The 25367-nt window shown below is 38.3% G+C and overlaps 2 protein-coding genes across 11 annotated transcripts in view; both read right to left on the reverse strand.

The window, feature by feature from the left end:
- The window catches only part of RPS17 (ribosomal protein S17), a 122761-nt gene that overhangs the window by 61745 nt on the left and 35649 nt on the right, over window positions 1-25367 (reverse strand). The gene's annotated exons all lie outside the window — the stretch shown is intronic.
- Window positions 1-25367, reverse strand: part of CPEB1 (cytoplasmic polyadenylation element binding protein 1) — a 109996-nt gene that overhangs the window by 54751 nt on the left and 29878 nt on the right. For 8 of the 10 annotated variants that reach the window (XM_070775189.1, XM_070775191.1, XM_070775188.1 and 5 more), the window contains exon 2: window positions 24165-24339. The exons of 1 other annotated variant lie outside the window; for it this stretch is intronic. In XM_070775189.1, coding sequence (XP_070631290.1) covers window positions 24165-24339 — 175 coding nt within the window. Of the gene's footprint in view, window positions 1-6624; window positions 6857-24164; window positions 24340-25367 lie in introns of all 10 variants that reach the window. One more of the 10 variants, XM_070775190.1, reaches the window with a different exon arrangement.

The following is a 25367-nucleotide window of genomic DNA, read 5'->3' on the forward strand; positions in this document are numbered from 1 at the left end:
ATAAGTCCACTGAGATTATCCAGTCTGAGGAAGAGAAAGAGAAAGGAATGAAGAAAAAGGAGAAGTCTCAGATACCTTTGGGATAACAATCTAGAAGTCCCAAAAAGAGAGGACAGAGAAAAAGGGGGAAGAAGAATACGTGAAGAAAAATGACAAAAAATATCCCAAATTTGATGAAAACCAATTGATACATCCAAGAAACTAAATGAACAAGTAGGATGAACTCACAGACAACCTAACCCTAACCCTAAGACAAAGAGAATCTTGAAATGTGCAAGAGAAAACCAACTCATCATATAGACTCCATAAGATTAACATCTGATTTCTCATAAGAAATCATGGAGGCCAGGAGACAGTAAGACAACATATTCACAGTGTTAAAATAACAAACTCAACCAAGAATTCTATGGCCAACAAAACAATCTTTTGAAAATAAAAATATTCCCAAATATAACCAGAAAGAGTCTGTTGTTAGCAAACCTGCCCCTACATAAATACTAAAGGCAGTCAGTCCTTCAGATTAAAATGAAAAGACAACCAAGACAGTTACTTTAACCCACACAAAGTAACAAAGACATCACAAAAAGCAACTACATAGGTAAATGCTAAAGATACCATAAAAGTATTTTTGTTTAAAATTTTCTCTTATTAAAAGATAACTGAATAAAACAGTAATTTTACATCTGTGTTGATGGGCATACAATGCATGTCATGTAACTTGTATGACATCAGCACAGAAGAGGGAGGGAATGCAGCAATACTGGAACAGAGTTTTTACATACAATGCAGGGGTTAACCTTCATATACCTTCTATTCAGCCCTCCATCTCCATGGTTCCTCCACATTGCCAGAATTCAACCAACATTGAAAAATATCTGCATATGAATGGACCCATGCAGTTTAAACCCATGTGCAGGGTCAACTGTACTACTGAAATTAAATTATTATTAATCTGAACTACACTGTCATGAATTCAAATGCTAGTTGTACCCTCCAAGGCAGCCATTAAGAAAATGACTCTGAGAAAATAACTCAGACAATACCATAAAAGGACTTCCCTGGTGGTCCAGTGGTTAAGAATCTGCCTTGCAATGCCAGGGACACCAGTTCAATCCCTGGTCCAAGAAGATCCCAAAGCCACTGGGCAACGAGGCCTGTTCGCCACAACTACCGGGCCTGTGCTCTGGAGTCCATCAGTCGCAACTACTGAAACCCAGGCACCATGGAGCCCATGCTTCGCAACGAGAGAGGCCACCACAGTAAGAAGCCCGTACACTGCAACTGGAGGGTGGCCCCCCCTGTCTACAGCTAGAGAAAGCCCGCCTGCAGCAACAAAGTGCAGTCAAAACAAAAATACTATAAAGGACAAGGAAATTAAAATGATACACTAGAAAGTATCTACTTAAAGCAGTTAATGAGGAATAGAGAAAGAAAAAAACATGATACCTGGAAAACAAACAGCGGGATGGTAAAATGTATACCCTGCTGCTGCTCTTTAGTCACTAAGTTGTGTCTGACTCTTTCGCAACCCCATGGACTTAGCCCACCAGGTTCCTCTGTCCAGGAATTTTCCAGGCAAGAGTACTAGCGTGGGTTTCCATTTCCTTCTCCAGGGCATCTTCCCGACTCAAGAATCAAACCCATGCCCCCTGCTTGACAGGTGGATTCTTTACCACTGAACCACCAGGGAAGCCCTAGATGTATATCCTACTTTACCATTAATTACATTAAATGTGGACAGACTAGATTGTCCAGTTAAAAGATTTTTTTAAATGGATTTTAGAAAACCATGATCCAAATATATGCTGTGGAGACACTTTAGGTTCAAAGAAACAAACAGGTTAAAAGTAAAAAGATGGAAATACATACATACATACATACATATATATATATATATATCCTGCAAAGAGCAACTAAAAGAAAACTGAAGTGGCTACACTAATATCAGAGAAAATAAACCGTGAGACAAAAATTGTTATTAGAGACAAATAAGGACGTTTTATAATGATAAAAGGGTCAATCCATCAAAATATAGCAGTTATAAACACAGATGAACCTAAAAGCAGAACACTAAAATATACGAAGTAAAAACTGACAATTGATAGGATAAATAGGTATTTCACAGCAGTAGTTGGAAACATCAATACCACAATTTCAATAGTGAAAAGGACAAGGAAACAGAAGATCAGCAGGAAAAAGAAGACGTGAACACTATGAACCAGCTAGAACCAAAGCCATCCCTAACACACTCCATCCAGTAACAGCAGAAATCACAGCTTTCTTAAGTGGATACTGAACATTCTCCAAGACAGACCAAATGTAACTGCATAAAACAACAACAAATTTGAAAGGCTTCAAATCATACAAAGAATATTCTCTGAACACAATAGAGTCAGATCTGTAAAAGAAAAAAATGGAAAATTCATGAATATGGAAATTAAACACAGGCAGTAGCTCAAAGAAGAAATCACATGGAAAAAACAAAATGAATGAAGAAACAAAACATTAAAATTTAAGTCATACAGTGAAAGCAATACTTGAAAAGTTGTAAGTGCCTATACTAAAAAAGGCCTTTAATGAATTACCTAACATTATGCCTTATGGAACTAGAAAAACAGCCAGGAAACAAACAAAACCAAAAAGCAAGCAGAAGAGACAAAGTAACAAAGATTAAAGCAGAAATAAAGACTAGAAAAACTATAGAGAAAAGTCAATAGAACCAAAAGTTAGTTCCTTGAAACACTTGCAAAATTGACAAACCTTAAGCTAGACTGATCAAGGGGCGGGGTGGGGAGGATCAAGGACTCAAATTACTAAAATCAGTAATGAAAGTGACAACATTACTACCAACCTTAAAAGAAATAAAAAGGGGTTATAGAAACTAAAAGAGGTCACTATCTCTTGTATAACTGTATGTCAAATTAGAAAACCTGTTTGAAATAAATTTTTACAAAGGCACAAATTACTGAAACTGATATAAAAAGAAATAGGCAATTTGAATATATCTACAATAAACAAACAACCTGAACAATAATCAAAAAACTTCCCACAAAGAAAAGTCCAGGGCCAAATGGCCTTATTGGTGAATTCTTCAAATTCACCAATTGAAGTATTCTTCAATTCTTAAAAAGAAATTACAATTCTTCATAATTACAATTACAATTCTTCATCTTCCCACCCAAAAAAAGGGAAGAGAAGAGAATACTTAACAATTCAGTCCTGAGGTCAGTATGCCCCGATAACCAAAAGTAGACAAAGACATCACAAGAAAATCAGACCTATAGCCCTTACGAATTTAAACACATAAATCCTTCACAAAATGCTAGCAAAACAAATGTGGTAGCATATAAAAAAGATTACACATCATGACCCAATCAGACTTTTCCCCAAAATGCAAGGCTGATTCAACACTTGATAACTGATCAGTGAAATATACCATACTAGGACAAAAAGTACTTAATCATCTCAATAGACCCATAAAAAAATATTTAACAAAATAAAACACCCTTTCCTGATTTAAAAAATTCCATAAACTAAAGACAGAAAGGAACAATCTCAACCTGATAAAGTGAAAGTGAAGTTGCTCAGTCGTGTCTGACTCTTTGTGACCCCACGGACTGCGGCCCACCAGGCTCCTCCGTCCATGGGATTCTCCAGGCAAGAACACCGGAGTGGGTTGCCATTTCCTCCTCCAGGGGATCTTCCCTACGAGGGATCGAACCTGGGTCTCCCGCATTGCAGGCAAGTGCTTTACCTCTGAGCCACCAGGGAGGCCCCCAAAACCCCATATCTAACCTTATATTTAATGGTCAAAGACTGAAAACTTTCCCCATATGACTGGAATAAGACAAGAATACCTACTTCTTACAATTCTTATTCAAAATTGCATTGAAGTTTCTAGTGAAAGCAATTGGGCAGCAATCTAAGTAAAAGACGTTTAGATTGGAAAGGAAAAAATAAAACTATTTGCAGAAGACATGATCTTAGATAAAGACAGTCCTAAGGAATCCACAAAAAAACAATTAGAGCTAACACTCAGTTTAGCGAAGTGGCAGGTATTAATACAACATCAATACATAAAAATAGTTCTATTTCTATACACTAGCAATGAATACACTGAAAAGAAAATTAAGAAAAAAATTTCATTTACAACAGCATTAAAAAAAAACTTACAAATAAAGTACAGAGACATACATAGAAAACTATAAAGCACTGCTGAAAAGAAATTAACAGTATCTCATGCTCACTGGTTGAAAGACTTACTATTAAAATAGCAACAGTTTGCAAATCAAGCTATAGATCAAAGTCTCAATTGCTTGTTCTGCAGAAATTAACAACCTGGTCTTAAAATTCATATGGAAATGTAAGTGACCATGAATACCTCAAGCCACCTCAGACTTGTTGGAAGACTTATATTTCCCAATTTCAAAATGTACTACCAGGCTACAGTAATCAAGACTGTGTGGTACTGGCTTTATCAATGGGATAGAACTGCAAGTTCAGAAATAAATCCTGGCATTTATGGTCAACTGATTTTCTACAAGAATGCCAAGATCATTCAGTGGGGAAAGAATATTCTTTTCGACAAATAGTTCTTGGACAATTGAGTATCTGCAAGCAAAAGAATGAAGTTGGGATGCTCATCCTACAACACATTTAAAAATTAACAAAAAATGGATCATAAAGCTAAATGTGATAACTAAAGCTAGAAAACTTTAAAAGACAACATAGGGATAAACCTTTGCAACACTGATCAGCCAATGGTATCTCAGATATGATACCAAAAATACTAACAACCAAAAAGGGGCAAAAATAAACAAATCAGACTTCATCAAAATTAAAAACTTTTGTGCTAGGAGAGAAGACACTATCAAGAAAACGAAGAGACAAGCCACAGAATGGAGAAAATATTTGCAAACCATACATCTGGTAAGAGTGCAACATCTAGGCTATATAAAGAACTCAAAGCTCAACAGTAAAAATAAATAAATAAATAAAATTAGCTAGGGATTTAAAGAGATATTTGTCCAAAGAAAATACAAAACAGCCAATAAGCTCAACATGATTAGAAAAATCAAAGTGACAATGAGATAAAACGTCACACCCACTAGAATGGCTATAATAAAAAAGATAATTAAGAGTACTGATGAGGATATCGAAACCCTCATACACTGCTGGTTGGAAAGGAGAATGGGGCAGCTGCTTTGGAAAACAGTTTGGCAGTTTATCAAAAAGTTAAGCAGTGAGATACTACATGATCCAAAAACTCACTCTAGGTATGTTCCTAAGAATAGTGAAAACATTTCCATGTAAAAACTTCTGTATAAATGTTCTTAACAGTGTTATTCATAATAGCCAAAAGCAGAAACCACCCAAAATAGTCGTTTTGATGAATGGATAAAGAAAATGTGACAACTCCATATTATGAAATATTATTCAACCAGAACAAGGAACGATGTTCTGATTCATGGTACAACACGGATGGATGTTGAAAATACTACGTTAAGTGAAAGAAGCTCAACATAAAAGACCAAATAGTCCATCATTCCACACATGAAATACTCAGGGTGGGCAAATCCATGGAGATTAAAAGCAGGTTAGTGGTGCCAAGGTATGGGAGAATGGTAGACAGGAGTGACATTTAATAGGTAGGGGGTCTTCTTTTTGATGTGATGAAAATGTTCTGGAACTAAGAAACGAATGATACGGTTTCACAATTTTTTGAGTACACTAAAACCACCGAATTGTACATTTTAAAATGGTCGACACATTATATATGTGTCGGCCGTTATATATAGTATCTAAAATACCATACTCTAAGTACGTCCTCTTCAAGAATTTAGAAAAACAATGAATAAAGCCCAAAGAAAGCAATAGGAAGAAAAGAAAAAAAACTAACTGACATATAAAAATACATCAGCGTGGGGTACAAAATTCAAAGCCAAAAGTTCATCTTTAAAACAATTAACTAAAAGGAAAAAAAAGTACAGCTTATCATTGTCAAGATGTCAGTAAATATACTGGCAACAAAATGAAATAGTGATCTACTGAACGGAAGAAAGTATTTGCCAATCATATATCTGGTAAGAGGTTAATATTCAAAATACACAGAAAATATATACAACTTAAAAGCAAAAAAAAAAAAATTTTTTTAAGAAAAAAATGGGCAGAGGACCAAAACAGACATTTTACAGAGAAGATACACAGTTGGCCAAAAGGTCTATGAAAAGATGCTTTACACATCTCTAATCATCAGGGAAATGCAAGCCAAAACCACAATGAGTTATCACCTCACACTTGTTAGAAGGGTTACTATCAGAAAGATAAGAAATAATGAGTGTTGGTGAGGGTGCAGACAAAAGGAACCCCTGTGCACTGTAGGTGGGAACTGGCATAGCCGTCACAGGAAACAGCATGGAGGCTTAAAAATTAAAACTGGAACTATCATATGATCTTGACATTCTATTTCTGGTTATTTATCTGAAGAAAATGAAAACACAACTTGACAAGATACGTGCACCCCCAGGTTCACTGCAGCATTTGTTACAAGAGCCAAAATATGGACACAACCAAAGGGTCTATCAACAGATAAACTGATAAATACAATGTAAATAGAATATTCACCAGAATATTGCTGCTGCTTAGTTGCACAGTCGTGTCCCACTCTTTGCGACCCATGGACTGTAGCCCACCAGGCTTCTTGGTCCATGGAGATTCTCCAGGCAAGAATACTGGAGTGGGCTGCCATGCCCTCTTGCAGGGGATCTTCCCAACCCAGGGATCAAAACCAGGTCTCCCACATTGCTGGCGTATTCTTTACCGTCTGAGCCACCAGGGAAGCCCGAATATTATTCAGCTGTAAAAAAAAAATGAAATCTTGCCATTTGTGACAACATGTATGGAGGGCATTATGCTAAGGGAAATAAGTCAGACAAGGACAAGTATCACATGATCTCACTTACACATGGAATCTAAAAATGAAAAAAAAATATTGCCACCAAGTTCACAGATACAAAGACAGATTGGAGACTGTCAGATGTGGGGTGGGAAGAAATGGGGAATGAGTGAAGAAATGGGCAATTTCCAATTACAAAATAAGTCAAAGGGATGTAATGTACAGCCTGGTATCTACAGTTGGCTCAGCAGTAAACAATCTGCCTGCCAAGGAGAAGACTTGGGTTAGATCCTTGGGTCAAGAAGATCCCCTGGAGAAGGAAATGGCAACCCACTCTGGTATTCTTGCCTGGGAAATCCCATGGACAGAGCCTGGTGGGCTACAGTTCACAGGGTTGCAAAGAGTTGGACATGACTTAGTGCCTAAACAGAGGCAGCAGCACTGCATATTTTAAAACTGCTAAGAGAATAAATCTTAAAAGTTCTCATCACAAGAAAAAATTCTTTAACTATGTATGATGATATGTCACTTAGACTTACTGTGGTGATCACGTCACAGTATATACCAATATCAAATATGTTATACACCTAAATTTAGTAACATTGTAAATGTCAATTATACCTAAGTAAAAGGAAATAAAGAATACTGGTAACTTTAAAACAAAGAATAGCTATTATATATAAATTTATGTCAATGAACCTGAAATTTTAAATGCAATGGAGAAATTCCTAGAAAAACTCAACTTACCAAAACTTAAAAGAAACAGAGTATATAAATAATTCTTTATCTAGTTAAAAAAAAAAAACTGAACCCATAATTTAAACCATTCCCTCAAAAAATAAACAAAACACTCCAGGCACAGGTTGTTTCCCCAGTAAATAAAACCAAAACTTAAGGACAAGTACTGTAAATTGTACAAACTTTCTCCCAAAGAACAGGAAAAAAAGGAACTTTCTCTTTCGTTTCAAGAGGCCAGTATAACCCTGATACCAAGATATTTTAAGGAAGGAAAATTACAAGCTGATCTCAAATGCATTAACACAAAAATCCTAAAGACAACATTTGCAAATCAATTCCAGCAATACACTAAATAAACTACTTAATCACCAAGTTGTGTTTATTCCAAGCATGGTTTAATGCCAAGTTGGGTTTACTTGGGTATTCTTTTCTAAACGTTATCTACACGTGTTGTTTTGTTTTTAATTGCTTTAAATCTTTTGGCTCCGCTGGGTCTTCACTGCAGCACGCAGGCATCTCTTGTTGCGGGTTTAGTTATCCTGCAGCACATGGGATCTCAGTTCCCCAACCAGGGATGGAACTGTATCCCCTGCATTGAAAGGCAGATTCTCAATCACTGGCCCATGAGGAATGTCCCAAACCCACATATTTTTTTTTTAGAATGAGAAAATTCAAATGAACAGATGCAGAAAAACCTGAAATCATTTAACATCCAATCATGACTTTCAAAAAGCCTTCTCAGCAAATTCTAAAAATAAATTAATTTCCTTAGCCAAGTAAAAGAGTATCTAAAAAACTTCAGCTAACACTCAATGGTGAAATGCTGAAAACGCCCATTCCTGTAACCCCTCCCACAAGACCAGAAACAAGACAAAAGATGCTTGTCATTGTCACTTCTATTCAACACTCTACTGCATAACCGAAGCCAGTGAAATAAGTAATGGGAAAAAAGTAGAAGGACTGGAAAGAACAAAACATTCACAATCTGCAGACAATGTATTTGTGTATGTAGAAAATTCCTTAAGAATCTATAAGTAAACTCTTGCTGGTGTTTAGCAAGTTTATGAAGTAAATTTATCAAGTTCACTAAAGGTAATATGCAAAAAGCTGTTTTTCTATGTACTAGAAAATAATCAGGAAACAAATTTTTAAAAATTCCGTCTACAATATTATCCAAAGAGTCAACCAAAGAGTCAATCTCAAAGATTAACACAAGAAACATCCTCATTTCCTCAAAAGAGAAAGATTTCTGAAGTATGGCATGAAAATGCTAACTGAAAATTTAAAAAAATCAATTAATTGGAACCATCTTAAAATGAAGAACTTATCATCATCAAAAGACAACATTAGGAGACTAAAAAGATAAGCCCCAAATGCGGGAAATATTAGCAATGCATGTATCCAACAAAGGTCTCCGCCAGAATAAATACTGCCTACAAATCTGACTCGCCCAACTGAGAACAGCATCCATGACTGCGTAACTACACGGTAGGACAGTATTTGAAGTGGCCAACAACATGAAAATGTTAAAACCTCAGTAGGTATTCGGAAGATACAAATTTTAAACCATAATGGGTAACATTCCATCCACAAGAACAGCTACATGAAGAAGAGTTGATAATTTCAGTACTTGATGCTGGTATGAAGCAGCTGGCACTAACACACCCTGCTGGTGGGAAAGTACTGTAAAATAGTACAGTTTCTTTGGGAAAGTTTGGAATTATCTATTAATTTTAAAGAATCTCAAACTTAGGGAGCTTGTGTGTCAGGATTCATGCACAAAAAAAATCATTCCATCACTGTTTAACAGCCCCAAACTAGAAACAACCTAAATGTTGAACATCAAAACTGAAAACTGTTAGGTATTTCGTGATAACTCTATACAGCCATCAATGTTAACAAATTACAGTTGCATGCAACATGAATGAGTTTCATAAAAGCATACAATAAAGTTCAAATTTTAGATACATTTTAGTTTTATAGGCATGGGAATAACATACATCAAAGAAAACACAGAAAAATAATGGTTGCATCTGGAGAAAGGGAAATGTGATCTTTAGGGAAAACATGGGGGTCTTTGGGGGTACTGGTAATGAGAGTAGTACTTATGTGGGTACTGTATAATTTATTAGTGTGTACAATGGTTTTAGCAATTTCTTAAGTATGGTACCCTTAATTTAAGGAAGTCAAGCAAACCAGTCCAAAAATGAACCAAGTAAAAAATGATAATCTAAGAAACCAGTGGAAGTTACTAAAATCTAAATACATGATGTATGCATATCACACATCAAAACTACAACTAAAATCCTAAGTGTTAGGAGGGTTCTGGGAAGACGGAAGAGGAGGAAGCACCAGGAATCTGTCTCACCAGCTAGGCAACAACTGTACTAGCTGAATCTATAAGGATGCAACTATTTCAGGACTCTGCTGAAGTCTGTTGAAGGTTTGCAACTTCAAAGGGAAAACTCAGAAGGTAAATGGCTGTTAATTTCAGTCAATTTCAGCTCTCAGCACAGTAAAAGCCATCTATGCCCACATGTTCCTGTAACAGTTAGGACAGTTTGTGGGAGTAAGAGTATGCAAAAAGGACTGTCTCCTGAAAATCCTGTGATCTGTGCTCTGATCACTGACTGTTCCTTCTGATCACAAAGGTCCAGACACAGGTAGGCAGCCATTCTTGCACCTTGTTGTTGCACTATTCAATTGCTGCAAGGCCCACCGCCTCCAGCTGAAGTGGCTTGCAGAAGATTAAATGGGTTGGTGCCATTCCCCCAACCTTGCCCCCCACTTTCATCTTTTATTTTTCACCTTTTCTCATGGGAGCCAGATATTAAAGACTACGGCATTCTAAAACAACTGCATGTATGGGGAAAATTAGATGCGGCTGCATGTGCCCAGGGCAAGGCTCAGTAAACACCTGTGGGGACTCCTCAGGCTGATCCTTGACAAAAGCAGGCTACAATAACCAAAACAAAGCAAAACCATAAAAACAGCAAACTATGGGGGAGGAGGAGAATTAATTTTCCAGACTTACCATATTATTAGATTCAGACATACAGCATCCAATGAAAAAAATCACAAGGCATACAAAGAAATAGGATAGTATGGCCCATTCAAAGGAAAAAAAAAAATCAGTAAAACTGTCCCTGAAAAAGACCTAATGGCAAATATGCCAAAGAATTTAAACAATGATCTTGAAAATACTCAAAGAACTAAAGGAGGATGTAGAGAAAGTCAAGAAAACAATGTGTGAAATGAACAATGGAAATGTCAACAAAGAGAGAAAACCTAGGAATTTCCTGGCAGTCTGGTGATTAGGACACTGAACTCTCATTGCCAAGGGCCCAAGTTCAATCCCTGGTCAGAGAACTCAGATCCCACAAGTTGCACAGCATGGACAAAAAAGAGAGAGAGAGAGAGAGAGAAAACCTCAAAACAAAACGAAAAAAAGAAATTCTGCAGCTGAAAAATGCGCTAACCGAAATGAAAATTTCACTAGATAGTTTCAACAGTATATTTGACCAAGCAGAAGAAATCAGTGAACCTAAAGATAGCACAATGAAAACTGTCAAGACTTACGAACAGAAAGAAAAAAGATTTAAGGGATTTCCCTCATGGTTCAGTGATTAAGAATTTACCTTGCAATGCAAGGGCATGTGTTCTATCCCTGGTCTGGGAACTAAGATCCTGCATGCTGCAACTAAGCCCATGCACTCTGGAGCCTGTGCTCTGCAATGGAAGAAGCCACTGTAATGAGAAGCCCACGTGCCACAACTAGAGAGTAGCCTCGACTCGCCACAACTAGAGAAAGCCTCTGTACCACTACAAAGACCCACCAGAGCCAAAAAGTAAATAGATACTTTTAAATAAAGATTTAAGGTAAATGAACAGAACACCAGGGACATGTGGGACACCATTAAGTAGACTAACAAATTCATCCTGAGAATCCCAGGAGGAGGGGATGTGGGGATGGAGGCAGAGAGAATATCTGATAAGAGATAATGGTTGGGAACTTCTGAAATTTGATTAAAATGAATATAAACAATGAAGGTCGAAAAAACTCCAAGTGAGGTGAACTCTAAGAGACTCACACCAAGCCACATTATAATCAAATTTTTAAGAAAAAAGACACAGAGGACCTTAAAAGGAGCAGAGAGAAGCAAATCATCACATACAAGGATCCTCAATAAGATTATCAACAGATTTCTTATCAGAAGCCATTGAGGCCAGAAAACTGAGGGCTGAGAGTCAAATTGTTAAAAGAAAAAGAACTCTCAACTGAGAATCCTGTACCCAGCAAAACTGTCCTTCAAAAGTGAGGGAGAAATCTAGGATATGTCCAGATAAACAAAAGCTGAGGGAGCTTGTGACCAACCTGCCCTGTAAGAAAAGCAGCCCAGCAAGGGGAAATGAGAGGACACTGGGCAGTAACCTGAAACCACATGGAGGAAAAAAGATCTCAATACACGGAAATATACAGGCAATTACAAAAGCAAGCATGACTGTTAACAAGGGCTGGTAGCTGTATCCTTTTTCTACATTATCTAAGAGACTGATACATTTAAGGAAAAAAAAACAATGTAAAAGCTAATATTTCTGTAACTTTTGTTTGTAACTCCCAATCTTATTGTCTACATAATTTAGGGGACTAACGCATCTGAAAGAATTTTAAGTTTATCTTTTGAGGTACACACTAGTATAAAGACGTAATTTTATGACATCAAAAACGGAAAGGGGTGGGAACAGAGCTGCAGAAGAGCAGAAATTTTTCTATGTTATTGAAGTTAAGCTGCTGTAAACTCAAATTATAGTCTTATAACTTTGACATTAAAAGTAATCCCCATGGCAACCACAAAAATAGCTACAGAATTTACACACCAAAAAATTAAGAAGGAATTTAAACATTTCACTATAAAAACATCAACTAAACACAGAAGACAAGAATGCAAAAAAATGAGAGACAAAAGGCTATAAGGCATATAGGAAAAATGGTAAAAGTCAGTCTTCTCCTTTGTTGCTGTTTTACAGTCACTTAGTCATGTCCAACACTTTGTGACCCCATGCACTGCAGCACACCAGGCGTCCCTGTCCTTCACCATCTCCCAGAGCTTGTTCAAACTCATGCCCATTGAGTAGGTGATGCCATTTAACCATCTTGTCCTCTGCTGTCCCCTTCTGCTCCTGCCTTCAATCTTTCCCAGCATCAGGGTCTTCTCTAATGAGTCAGCTCTTCACATTAGGTGGCCAAAATATTGGAGCTTCAGCTTCACCATCAGTCCTTCCAGTGAATATTCAGGATTGATTTCCTTTAGGATTGTCTGGTTTGATCTCCTTGCAGTCCAAGGGGCTCTCATGAGTCTTCTCCAACACCACAGTTCAAAAGCATCAATCCTTCGGCACTCAGCCTTCTTTAAGGTCCAACTCTCACATCCACCATGACTACTGGAAAAACTATAGCTGTGACTATGTGGACCCGTGCTGGCAAATTAACATCTCTCCTTTTTAATATGCTAAGCTGGTCATAGCTTTTCATCCAAGGAGCAAGCGTCTTTTAATTTAAAGGCTGCAGTCACCATCTGCATTGATTTTGGAGCCCAAGAAAATAAAGTCTGTCACCATTTCCATTGTTTCCCCCATCTATTTGCCATGAAGTGATGGGTGCCATGAACTCATTTTCTGAATGTTGAGTTTTAAGCCAGCTTTTTCACTGTCCTCTTTTACCTTCATCAAGAGGCTCTTTAGTTCTTCACTTTCTGCCATAAGGGTGGTGTCATCTGCATCTCTGAGGTTATTGATATTTCTCCCTCTGATCCTGATTCCAGCTTATGCTTCCTCCAGCCCAGCATTTTGCATGATGTACTTTGCATATAAGTTAAATAAGCAGGGTGACAATATATAGCCTTGATGTACTTCTTTCCCTATTTGAAACCAGTCCATTGTTCCATGTCTGGCTCTTAACTGTTGCCTCTTGACCTGCATACAGGTTTTGCCAGGAGGCAGGTAAGGTGATCTGGTATTCCTTCCTCTTGAAGAATTTTCCACAGTTTGTTGTGATCCACAAAGTCAAAGGCTTTAACGTGGTCAATGAAGCATATGTTTTTCTGGAATTCTCTTGCTTATTCTGTGATCCAGCGGATGTTGTCAATTTGATCTCAGTCTTCTCCTTATCAGCAATTAAATGATATAAATGGATTAAACTCTCCAATCAAAAAACAGAGATATGCAGAATGGATAAAAACACTTGATCCCATAGATCTAACTACAAGAGACTCACCTGAGATCCAAAGACAGAAACAGAAGGAAAGTGAAAGGACATAGAAAGATATTACACACGAACAGCAACCAGCAGACAGCCGGGGTGCCACACTAAAGGCAGGCCAAACAGACACAGAAAAGTTAATACAGACAAGAAGAGACTCTGTATGTTACTAAAACCCTCAATATAACTATACAATATATAATTATCAAAATGTATGAAGCAAAACTTAAGAACTGAAGGGAGAGAAACAGTTCTACAATAACAGTCAGAGACTTAAATATCCCACTCAGAATAGTGAATAAATGACAGAAGATATTTAAATAAGGAAGTACAGCAGCTGAACAACAAAATTAACCAATTAGATTTAACAGACATATATGGAACTGTGTGTGTGTGTTCAGTTGTGTCAGACTCTTTGCAACCCCATGAACTGTAGCCCACCAGGCTTCTCTTGTCCATGGAACTTTTCAGGGAAGAATACTGGGATGGGTTGCCATTTTCCTCATCCAGGGGATCTTCACCACCCAGGAATCAAAACTACTTATCTTGTGTCTCCTGTACTGGCAGGTAGATTCTTCACCACCAGTGCCACCTGGAAAGCTCATGGAACATTCTATCCAACAACAAATACACATTATCTAGTGTCTATGGGACATTTTCCATACTTCAGGCAACAAATAAAGTCTCCATATATTTTTAAAGATATCAAACAAAGCATCTTCTCTGACAACAACAGGACGGAGTTAGATAGAAATCAGTAACAAAATTGAAACTGAAAAATTTACAAAACTGAGAAAACTGAGTAACACTTTTAAACAACCAAGGAATCAAAGAAGAACTGAGAAGGGAAATGAGAAACCTTCAGAAACAAATGAGAACAAAACACAACATACAAAGACTTAAGGGCCACTGCAAAAGTGGTGCAATGAAGGAAATCTGTATCTAGAAAAGATGACATTAAAAAACAAGAAAGATCTCAAAGCAACACCCTAACTGCAACTAAGACCTGATGCAGTCAAACAAGTAAATAAATGTTATTAAAAATTCAACATCCTTTCCTGAACAAACCCTCTTTTTTAACAGAATAGGAACAGAATGAAATTACCTTCATATAATAAATGCCATATATGTAAAACCCACAGAAAATGTCATATTCAATGGTGAAAGATTGGACACTTTTTCTTTTAAGATCAGGAACCAGACAAAGATGCCTGCTTTCACCAACTTTTATTCAACATATTACTGGAAGTTTCAGCCAGAGCAATTAATTAAACAAGAAACATAAAAGGCATCCAAGTTGGAAAGGAAAAAGTAAAATTATCTGTTTGAGTAGAATACACTCTTATATGCAGGAAATCCTAGTCTCCACAAAAAATGCTGTTAGAGCTAATAAATGAATTCAGCAAAGCCAGCAGATACCAAGCCAACACACCAAAATCAGCTGCATTCATATACACAATGAACAACTTGAAAAGGAAATTACAAAAACAATACCATTTATAACAACATCAAAAAGAATAAAATACTTAGGAATTAACCAAGAAGGTAAAAAACTTGTAAATTAAAACTACAAAACACTGCTGAAAATAATTAGACAACATAAATAAATGTAAACACATCCCATGTTCATGAATTGGAAGACTTCATATTGTTAAAATGTTAATGTTATTCAAAATGATTCAATGCAATCCCTATCAAAACCCCAATGACTTTTTGTAGAAACAGAAAAACCTGTCCTAAAATTCATATAGAATCTCAAGTGACCTGAACAGTCAAAACAATTTTGACAAAGATCAACAGAACCGGACTCAGCATTTCCTGATTTGAAAACTTACCTCAAAGATATGGTAATCAAAACGGTGCAGTATTAGCATAAAGACAGACATACAGACTGAATAGAAGGTCTGGAAATAAACCCTTGCAGACATGGTCAAATGACGTTTAACAAGATGCCAAGACTACTGAATCAGAGAAGGCGATGGCACCCCACTCCAGTACTCTTGCTTGGAAAATCTCATAGACGGAGGAGCCTGGTGGGCTGCAGTCCATGGGGTTGCGAAGAGTTGGACGCGACTGAGCAACTTCCCTTTCACTTTTCACTTTCATGCATTGGAGAAGGAAATGGCAACCCACTCCAGTGTTCTTGCCCGGAGAATCCCAGGGATGGGGGAGCCTGGTGGGCTGCCATCTGTGGGGTCGCACAGAGTCGGACACGAGTGAAGTGACTTAGCAGCAGCAAGACTACTGAATAGGGGAAAGAACAGTCTTCAGTAAATGGCGCTTGGAGAATTGGACATCCACTTGCAAAAGAATGAAGTTGGACTCTCACCCAATGCCATGTTACTCAAAGTGGATCAATGAACAAAATATAAGACCCGAAACAATGAAACTTAGTAGAAAACACAGGACAAAATTTTCACAACACTGGGTCTGGCAATGATTTCTTGAATATGACTTCACAGGCACAAGTAACAAAAGAAAATAGACAAATGAGATTTCATGAAAATGTAAAAACTTTGTACATCAAAACACACTATTCTAGTAATAAAATAAAAAGTCAACTCACAGAATGGGAGAAAATATGTGCAAATCAACATCCAATAAAGAATTAACATCTAGAATACAGAGAGATACTCCTAAAACTCAATGAGAAACCAAACCACTCAATTTAAAAGTGGGAAAGGGCATGAACAGATACTTCTACAAAGAAGATACAGAAATGACCAATAAGCACATGAAAATATGCTAAACATCACTAATCACAAGAGAATGCAAACCAAAATTACTATGAGACACCACCTTACACCCATTAGGATGGCTACTATCAAAAAAAAGAAGAGAAAAGTGTTGGTGAGGGTGTGGAGAAATTGGAACCCGTAGGCTACTAGGAGATGATGAAGAACAGTAGAGCCTCTGTGAAAAATAGTATGGCAAATTAAAAAAATTACTGTGTGATCCAGCAATTACACCTCTTGGTATATACCCCAAAAGAGTTGAAAGCAAGATCTCAAGGAAATACCTGTACACCTATGTTCATTCACAGCAGCATTAATCACAATAGGTAAAATGTGCAAGCAACCCAAGTACCCATCTGATGGACGAATGGATATGCAAAATGTGCTGCATGTGTACAATGGAGTATATTATTCAGCCTGAAAAAGGAAGGAATCTGCTATACGCCACAACGTGGATAGACCTTGTTAGGATAGGACATTACCCTAACTGAAATAAGCAAGTCACAAAAAAGACAAACACTTGTATGATTCCACATATCTGAAGTTGGTCAAAACCATAAAGACAAAGTATAATGGTGGCTGCCAACAACTAGGGGAAGGAAGCATGGGGAATTACTGCTCAATAGGTAGAGTTCCAGTTTTACAAGATGAAGAGTTAGGCCGATAAATAGTGGCGACTTTTGCACAACTATGTGAATGTGTCTAGTATCACTGAATTGTACACCCAAAAATATTTTAGATGGTAAATTTTATTTTTGCCACAATAAAAAAAATCCTAGATGTTATCAACATTGAATGTGCAAACAGAATTTAACATAAAAAATCTTTTCTTTTGGCCATGCTGCACACCATGTGGGATCTTAGTTCTCTGACCAGTGACTGAACCTGCAGCCCCTGCCGTGGGAGTGGAGAGTCTTAGCCACTGGACCACCAGGGAAGGCTCAGAAGTCCACCTTTCAAAAAAGACATGACCCAGGTGAGTTTGGGGGAAAACAGATTTAAGTGTATGTATGGCTGAGTAGTCCCTCTGCTGCCCACCTGAAACTATCACAGCATTGTTAAGTCACTTCAGTTGTGTCTGACTCTGTGTGATCCTATGATTGTAGCCTGCCAGGCTCTTCTGCTCATGGGATTCTCTAAGCAAGAATACTGGAGAGGGTTGCCATGCTCTCCTCCAGGTGATCTTCCCAACCAGAGATCGAACCCTGTCTTCTGCACTGACAGGTGGGTTCTTTCACAAAATAAAAAGTTTAATTAAAAAAACACATGAACACAGCAATGCTCTCATGACTGCATGCTATATATACACACACCATCATAATCATATACTACCAGCATTTAGTAAGTGCAGTTACAGGCATTATTCAGGTATTCAATACACGTATCTTATTCAAGTGTCACAAAAATCCTATAAATGTGTATTATTACTACTCCTGTGTCATGAAAACTTAACCTTTAAGGTTAGATCAAGTCAGTAGCACCGCCAGGATTTGTTCTCAAGGAACCTGCATCCAGAATCTGCACTTAATTTGTGTATGTTTATTATGAAATGGGCAAACTGAGTATGTTTTTCTTCAAACTATAACCTCCCCACTTAGAGAACATACATGTTTATATTTATACCACCACATAGTGGGTCGGTAACAATCTGCAACAGCCAAGAATGATCCTGCTCCATCTAATAGAGCCAAACAGACAATAGAACACGTGAGAAGCTTTTCAGAGATGAAAACCAAGTCACTCTTAAATAAAGGTAGGATTTTTCGAGGCAGAGAACATTCATTTAAGCACCAGAACAGCATTCCTGCCATGATTTCATCTGAGTCAGCAATTTTAATTATACAACATACAGAAACACACCAGACAGTATAAAAGAAAAGAACTCTGGGGCACAGTTCTGGAGACCTTTTTGGGCTGATACCACAGCTTATATGCTACATGTATTCTTTTAACTACACAAAGTATTTTTTAATATAAACAAAAACTTTTGCATCTCCACATAGTCATGGATTCAGCTTGACATGTGTCATGTCGTTCCACCCCATCACTATGTGGAAATGCAAATGTCCAAGAGGAACCAAGGATCACGAAGGATAAAAATAGAGCACTTCACAACCAAGTATCAAAATCGACTAGAAAGCTGTGGTCTCTAAGACATGAGGACAGATGAACAATGGAAGAGAAAAGCCTCCAGAAACAGACGTGCACATATAATACAGATGCTTGACTTACGAGAAAGGCGACAGCAGTACAGTGATAAGAGATTTTTTTTCCCAACGTGGTGCTGGGTCAACTGTCCATCTATGCAGAACAAAACGAACCTTGACCTTCCACCTTACATTGTGTACAATATGAAATCTAAGACGGGTTGCAAATGTTAAGACTGAAAGGTAAAAGAGTAAGTTTTCTTAAATGAAATGCAGAATATCTTCATGACTTTGGAACAGGAAAACACTTCTCAAACAGGACACAACAAAGCATTAGCCATAACTGAAAAGTTGATAAACTGCACTCCATAAAATTTAAATTGTTATTAAAAAATACCAATTAAGAGTATAAACACAAGCCACAGGTTTGGAGAAAATATTTTTTATTATATATATCAGACAAAGAACTCATAGTGTAGAATATATAAAAGAGTAAACAGAAAATAGCTGTAGCTAAACAGGAAAAAGGCAGGTAATTCTAAAGAAATATTAGTGTGTAAGACTTGAAGAGGCACTTCAGGAAAGAGGATATGCCAAGGTTAACAAACATTATGAAAAGATGCTCAAGTTCATAAGTCATCAGGGAAAGGAAACTTAAAACCACAATAGAGATGCCACTACATACTCACCAAAATAGTCAAAGGGAAAAAAAACAATACCAAATCTTGGTGAGGACGCAGAACTAACCCAAACCATCTGACAGTGAATGTCACAAGTGTAAACTGGTGCAACTGCTGTGAGAAACTGGCAGCACGCATTAGTGCTGAAATCACAGATACTCCACCAGCCAACACTCCCAGGATACACCCAATACAAGTAAGTTCACCAAAACACACGTTCAGAGTAGCACTATTCAGAATAGCCCTAAATGTCTGTTAACAGTAGAATAAGCTGGAATATATTCACACAACAGAATACAGTACAGCAATGGGAACAAATGATCCACAACCACTGGCTGTGAATAGGTGAATCTCACAGCTGAAGAGCACACATTTATGGTTCTATGTATGTAAGTTCAGAAACAGGCAGAACATATGCATTTAAAAGTTAGCACAGTGGTTTACCCTTCACTAGTTAAGAGGCTGTAGGGCTGCCGGGGGCTTCCAGTCTACTATCTCTATATACAAGTGGATATACAAGATCTGTTCAGTGCGTGAAAACTCACTAAATTTGCATATTTATCCTAGTAAAAGTATCATACTTTTAGGTATATATCATACATACTTTTCTGTATATAGTGTCATACTCAGACTAAAATTTAAAAATTTAACTGTTAAAGCCATATATTAAAGGTTTCAGAAAAAAAAAATTATTTTATGGGACGTAAGACTTCCCAAGAGTAATTTCAACTGTCTCCTGTTAGCTGGGATTGAATATATTAAAATTTATTTCAGAACAGCTTTTAAGATAATTTAGGGATGATACTCTCAGAATAAAAAAGGAAACCATCTCAGTCAGAAATTCAATATATCCGGCTACAATTATATACTTCTTTGGTCCTAAATTGAAAGCTGGCAGTTCATCTAGATCTGCATTGCTGGTTACCTATGTTCAGCTGGAGACAGTGTGAGCTCTTCACTTATGATGTGGACTTTTCTGTATGTGTATTACATTATAACAAAATAATATTAATCAGCGTTTCAGTCCCACCCCTTACTTGCTGTGAACTACTTTAACTTATCTATTCCTCTTCTGAGCTTCCAACTACTTTAGTCTCTGAGAGGTCTCATCTCAGTGAGTTAACATGAAACTTTTCCCTCCAGACACTGCGCCTCAGGCCCATCCCATAGTTAAGAAGTCCCTTAAAGTCATCTTAACAGTTTTCACACTTGACAGACACGTAACAATAACTCAGTTCATTTATGTTTCAATCACATGTCCATTGACAGCCCATTTCCTTCCTTCCTCAGAATTTTAAAGGACTAGGCGAGGAGTAGGGAAGGGCCCCTGAGGAGGCAGGCACCCTCTCTGAGGAGCTGCCTGGATGAGGGGTCCAGCTCTGGCCTAACCTCCCAGCCCCACCCCAACCCCACCCACAACAACAAAGGTCTTGCCGCAATACCAGCCAGAAAACTCCAGCCTCCCGCAACTTCTCCTGAACCAGAGGAAGTTTCCCTGTGCGTCAGCTGGTGGGCATTCAGACAGCTCCAGCCGCCCTCCCGCCCTCCCTGCCCCACATCATCCTCTCAAGTTCTCTCACCTCTACTCAGTCAAGGACAAACAGCGAGTCTACTGCCTTACAAGGGGTTCAACAACCTTGTGTTCCTTCTTAGAAGCAATTTCCATCTACACAAATGCTCCTCTCTGGAGACACTCCCCTCACTCCACTTGACAGTGGAAGCAGCGCCCGCCTTGCTGTGCTCCAGCAAGAGGGGAGAGAGTTACCCTGCATGCTGCCTGCCCCAGTCTTCCTAGACAGCTCAGGGAAAGGCTGAGGTGAGGTCTGTGGTAGAGCGACAGCTCTGTGGCCTCTTTGGAAGCCCCCAGTGAGGTATCTGGCTCCCACTCTTGGAGACTGTCACTGTACCACAGGTCATCTAACCATCTTCGACCTCAGCTTTGGACCCCAATGTCAATCCTGAATCAACAACAAACCTAACTCAATATCCAATTACACTGAAGTAACTTTTTCTTCTTCAAGGCTTATTTCAAATGCTGCATCATCCAGACAGTGTTTCTTCACTCCCTAACCAACACAGTCTCTCTCTCCCTCCTTGGACCTTGTTCACAGCACTTTTCCAGTAACACCTTACCAGCTGACTTGCAAAGTTCTGATACGACTCTCACTGCATACTATATGCAATGAAATTCTGTCACAGATAACACAAGCCTTCTAAGTGATAAATCAAACACTTGTTCAAATGAAAAAAACAAATAGCATATAACTACTGCAAAGTTAAGTGTACCTATATGAAGCAAGTTGCACAATTAAATGTACCTATGCAAAATCCAAATATCAATGCTGAAACACTGTGCCAAGAAATACTCTTTTTTAACAAGTTGTTCTTATTATAAAATATGTTTGTTACAGAAGAATTAGTGGGGAAAAGCACACAGGAAAAAAAAAAATTAGCCATTACACTTTCACTGTTACATTTACACCTTGCCATTCCAGTCTTTCTATGCATATATACATCCCTGAGACCACACTGTTTTGTACTTTGCTTTTTCACTTCAGGTACTGTGACTATCTACATCATTAAGTAATCCACTACAAACGTATTAATAACTGCAGGACATTCCACTGTACGGCTACTTTAGCTTTTGTTGTCACCAAACTGCTCCTAGTTATAACACTGTTCTAACCAATCTTGTTCCTGGGTTTCTATAATGCTGATTATCTACTTAGGTAACAAGATTACTTCTGACCAGAAGCTATAAGTTCAGGTTAAAGTGCTTCATGGAAAATACACACCCAGGTTTACTTGTGCATTAACCACAAGGTGGGTTTTTCCTTGCTGCGTAAGCCTGGGAATGCTGCTCTCTGCTCCAGGCCAGCAGCCCCGCCTCACCTCTCAAGATCCAGAGCCCACACCCTGAACCAGCATCTCAGGCGGGGACGAGAGAGGTGACCACACAGCAGGGGCTAGGTACGTGCAAAGGGCACAGAACACCAGCTACCTTGACCAGAACTTCTCCTACAATTACGGGAGGTCCCTTCAAGCTGCAGCACCGCTTCCTTACTGAGCACCCCCACCAGCCCCCAACAAGGAGAGCCCTGTGGGGCATCTGGGGCCGGCACCATCCTGTCCTACAGCTGGAAAAAACTATCTACTTTGTCTCACTGCCCAAGGTCAACCTTACAACCCAGGTTTCCCTTATTTCTTCCAGGTACTCTTCCCATCCATTGCACTTCTTGAACCTATGCCCTGAGAAGGCCCCTCTGTAGAGCTCAAGTAGTCTACACCTTATAGGTTGGCCAGTCTGTGACCAGAACCTGGGTCTTACCACTGAGGCCACTGGGTGCCCTGGCCAACTGTGAACATGCACACCTCGAAGCTCCCATCTCACTGACCAGGAGTCCTTTCCCTTACTCAGGTCAACAACCTAGCATTAGCTGAAAAACGCTCTGCTATAGACCATAAATGTTCCAGCGTGTCTGAAGCAACCCAGTGAGATTTAAATCACTGTTGACTGTCATTCTTACTGGAATATAATTCATGCAACTTTCTGAAAAGAGAAAAACACAACACATAGAACCAGGCAGGTTCTCTGAATCTTTCACTTGACACAAGCTAAATAAAGAATAAGAGTTAGCTCACGGCTTACTCCAATTAACAGGAAACATTATACGTATACTTTTTTGGAAGTCAGAAGAGACAAGACCCACCCGTATCCCTCAGTTCCCATTTTCTTCTCTCACTTTTCTCCCAGCACAATTTAATAAATAAATTTCTATGGGGCCATCTCCTTCCTAATAAACTTTCCCCTTAAACACTTACTTTATGTTCACATACTTCTGCATTTTTGTGGGAATTATTTCCAAGGCAAAGTTAAAGATAAATCAATGAATTTACAACTAAAGAAACAGCAATTACCAGTCCTTGTTCTGAGAACCCCTGTTTTACCAAATATTTTCAAGGTCCATTTAAAAAATTAAAAATATGTTCGCTTTCATCTAAAATAAGTCAAAGAATAGTCCAACAACATTCCCATAATATGTTGCAACTCCCACAAAAAGATTATAAAACACTGTTGGGACATCCAAGCCTCCTTGAGAAGAACTGTCTTCAGGAGACACTGCCCTCTCCCTTCACTGTTCTGTGGAACACCCTAAATATCAGGAAAACCAAATGCTTGTTGACTTGCACGCATTTTAAAAGCAATTAAAATATCCAAGAGCTGCATCATCCAGTATAGTAGCCGCTAGTCACATGTGACTACAGAGCCCTTGAAATGTAGCTAATTCAAACGGAGCTATACTGTAAATGTAAAATATACATTGGCTTCTGACGTCTTAACACTAACAAAAGACTCTCTCATTAACAGCTTTTATACGGATTATACATTGACACACACTATTTTGACTATGTTGGGTTACATCAAGTATTAATCACTTTTTAAAATGTTTCCAATGTAGCTATAAGAAAATCTACTGTAACATGTAACTCATAATTGTATATATAAATAGTCTTGCCACCTCTGACCTACTTTTTTCACATAATCAAAGGATGTCTTCACCCCACTGGGGACCCAATCCACAAGGCAAACTATGAAAGGGGTGAAGTGCTACCTGAGATTCAAGGTCATTCATAGACTTCACAAGGAAGCGGCCTAGAAACAGCAATGCTCACGTGTCTAGCACACCCAAGTTTTCAAGTCCAAGTCACCTGGCAAATGATCATGAATTCCTCGATTTACGGGTGTAGTGCAGACTCTACTGAAATCCAGAGAATTATCCAATATGGCATTTATCCTTCGAAAGATATTGGCATTTCTACACGTGGAGAGTGCAGGTGCTTCCTGGTTGTCCCAGCAATCTTTTATCCTTCCCGCTTCTTCTTCCTAGACACAGAAAAAAGGTGTTTAGGTTTTCTATTCTCCCTGTTGAGAGAAACTTCACACCTCCTTTTCCTCTATAGCCCAAAACAAGTTAGACAAAGTAACAAAGACTTGAGTTTCTTGCCTGTATACTAACATACTTAACTCTCAGCAGGAACCCTGAGAGAACAGTAAGAGGGAAAAACACTGACATGTAAGATATAAGAACCGTCTAACATAATGGGACTTGCATAGAAGCAGAACGGCAGCAACATGAGCGTTAAGAACCAGACACACCTGGTTCAAATTGTGAGTTTACCTATACAGTAGATTATGTGGCAATAAAAGAATGAAGTACTGATACATACTACAATATGAGTAAACCTCAAAAACATGAGGTGAAAAGAAGCCAGTCACACAAGACCACATACTGTGTGAGCCCAATTATATGAAATGTGCAGAACAGGTAATCGAAAGTGGATTAGCTGCCTTCAACTAGGGAGGTGAGGAGGTGGTTAGCCAGTTGTTTCTAAAGGGTACAAGGTTTCTTTTTTCAAATGATGAAAATAATCCAAAAATAGATCATGGTGAGGGTTGCAAAATTCCATAAATATACTAAAGGTCAATGAATTGTACTTTGAAAAGTGAACCTTACAATTATGTAAATTATATATTAATACAGTTGTTTCAAAAGTTTGATTCTGCCATTTATTGGCAGTTACTAACCTCCGTGCTATAGTCCCCACTTGTGAAATGGGGAAGAGCACCTACCAAATCTTTTGATGGGATGTATACAGTACTTAGCATGGTGCTGGCGTATGGTAGCTGCTATTTTTACATTTTAAGATATACCTATAGGAAAAGACTTGGGCAGGATCAAGAGTGGTACAAAAACCACCCAAAGGGTTGTTTAAATAACTGATACAATCTATGTGGTCATTAAAAGTGCACACAACTCATGTAACACATCACTGAATGAAAAACAGACTCCCAGGTACATCAAAGTGAACTGAACCCCCACACAAGTGATTTTTGGGTGTTCTCCATCTCAG

This window comes from Bos indicus, chromosome 21 (genome assembly GCF_029378745.1).
Source record: "Bos indicus isolate NIAB-ARS_2022 breed Sahiwal x Tharparkar chromosome 21, NIAB-ARS_B.indTharparkar_mat_pri_1.0, whole genome shotgun sequence".
NCBI lineage: Eukaryota > Metazoa > Chordata > Mammalia > Artiodactyla > Bovidae > Bos > Bos indicus.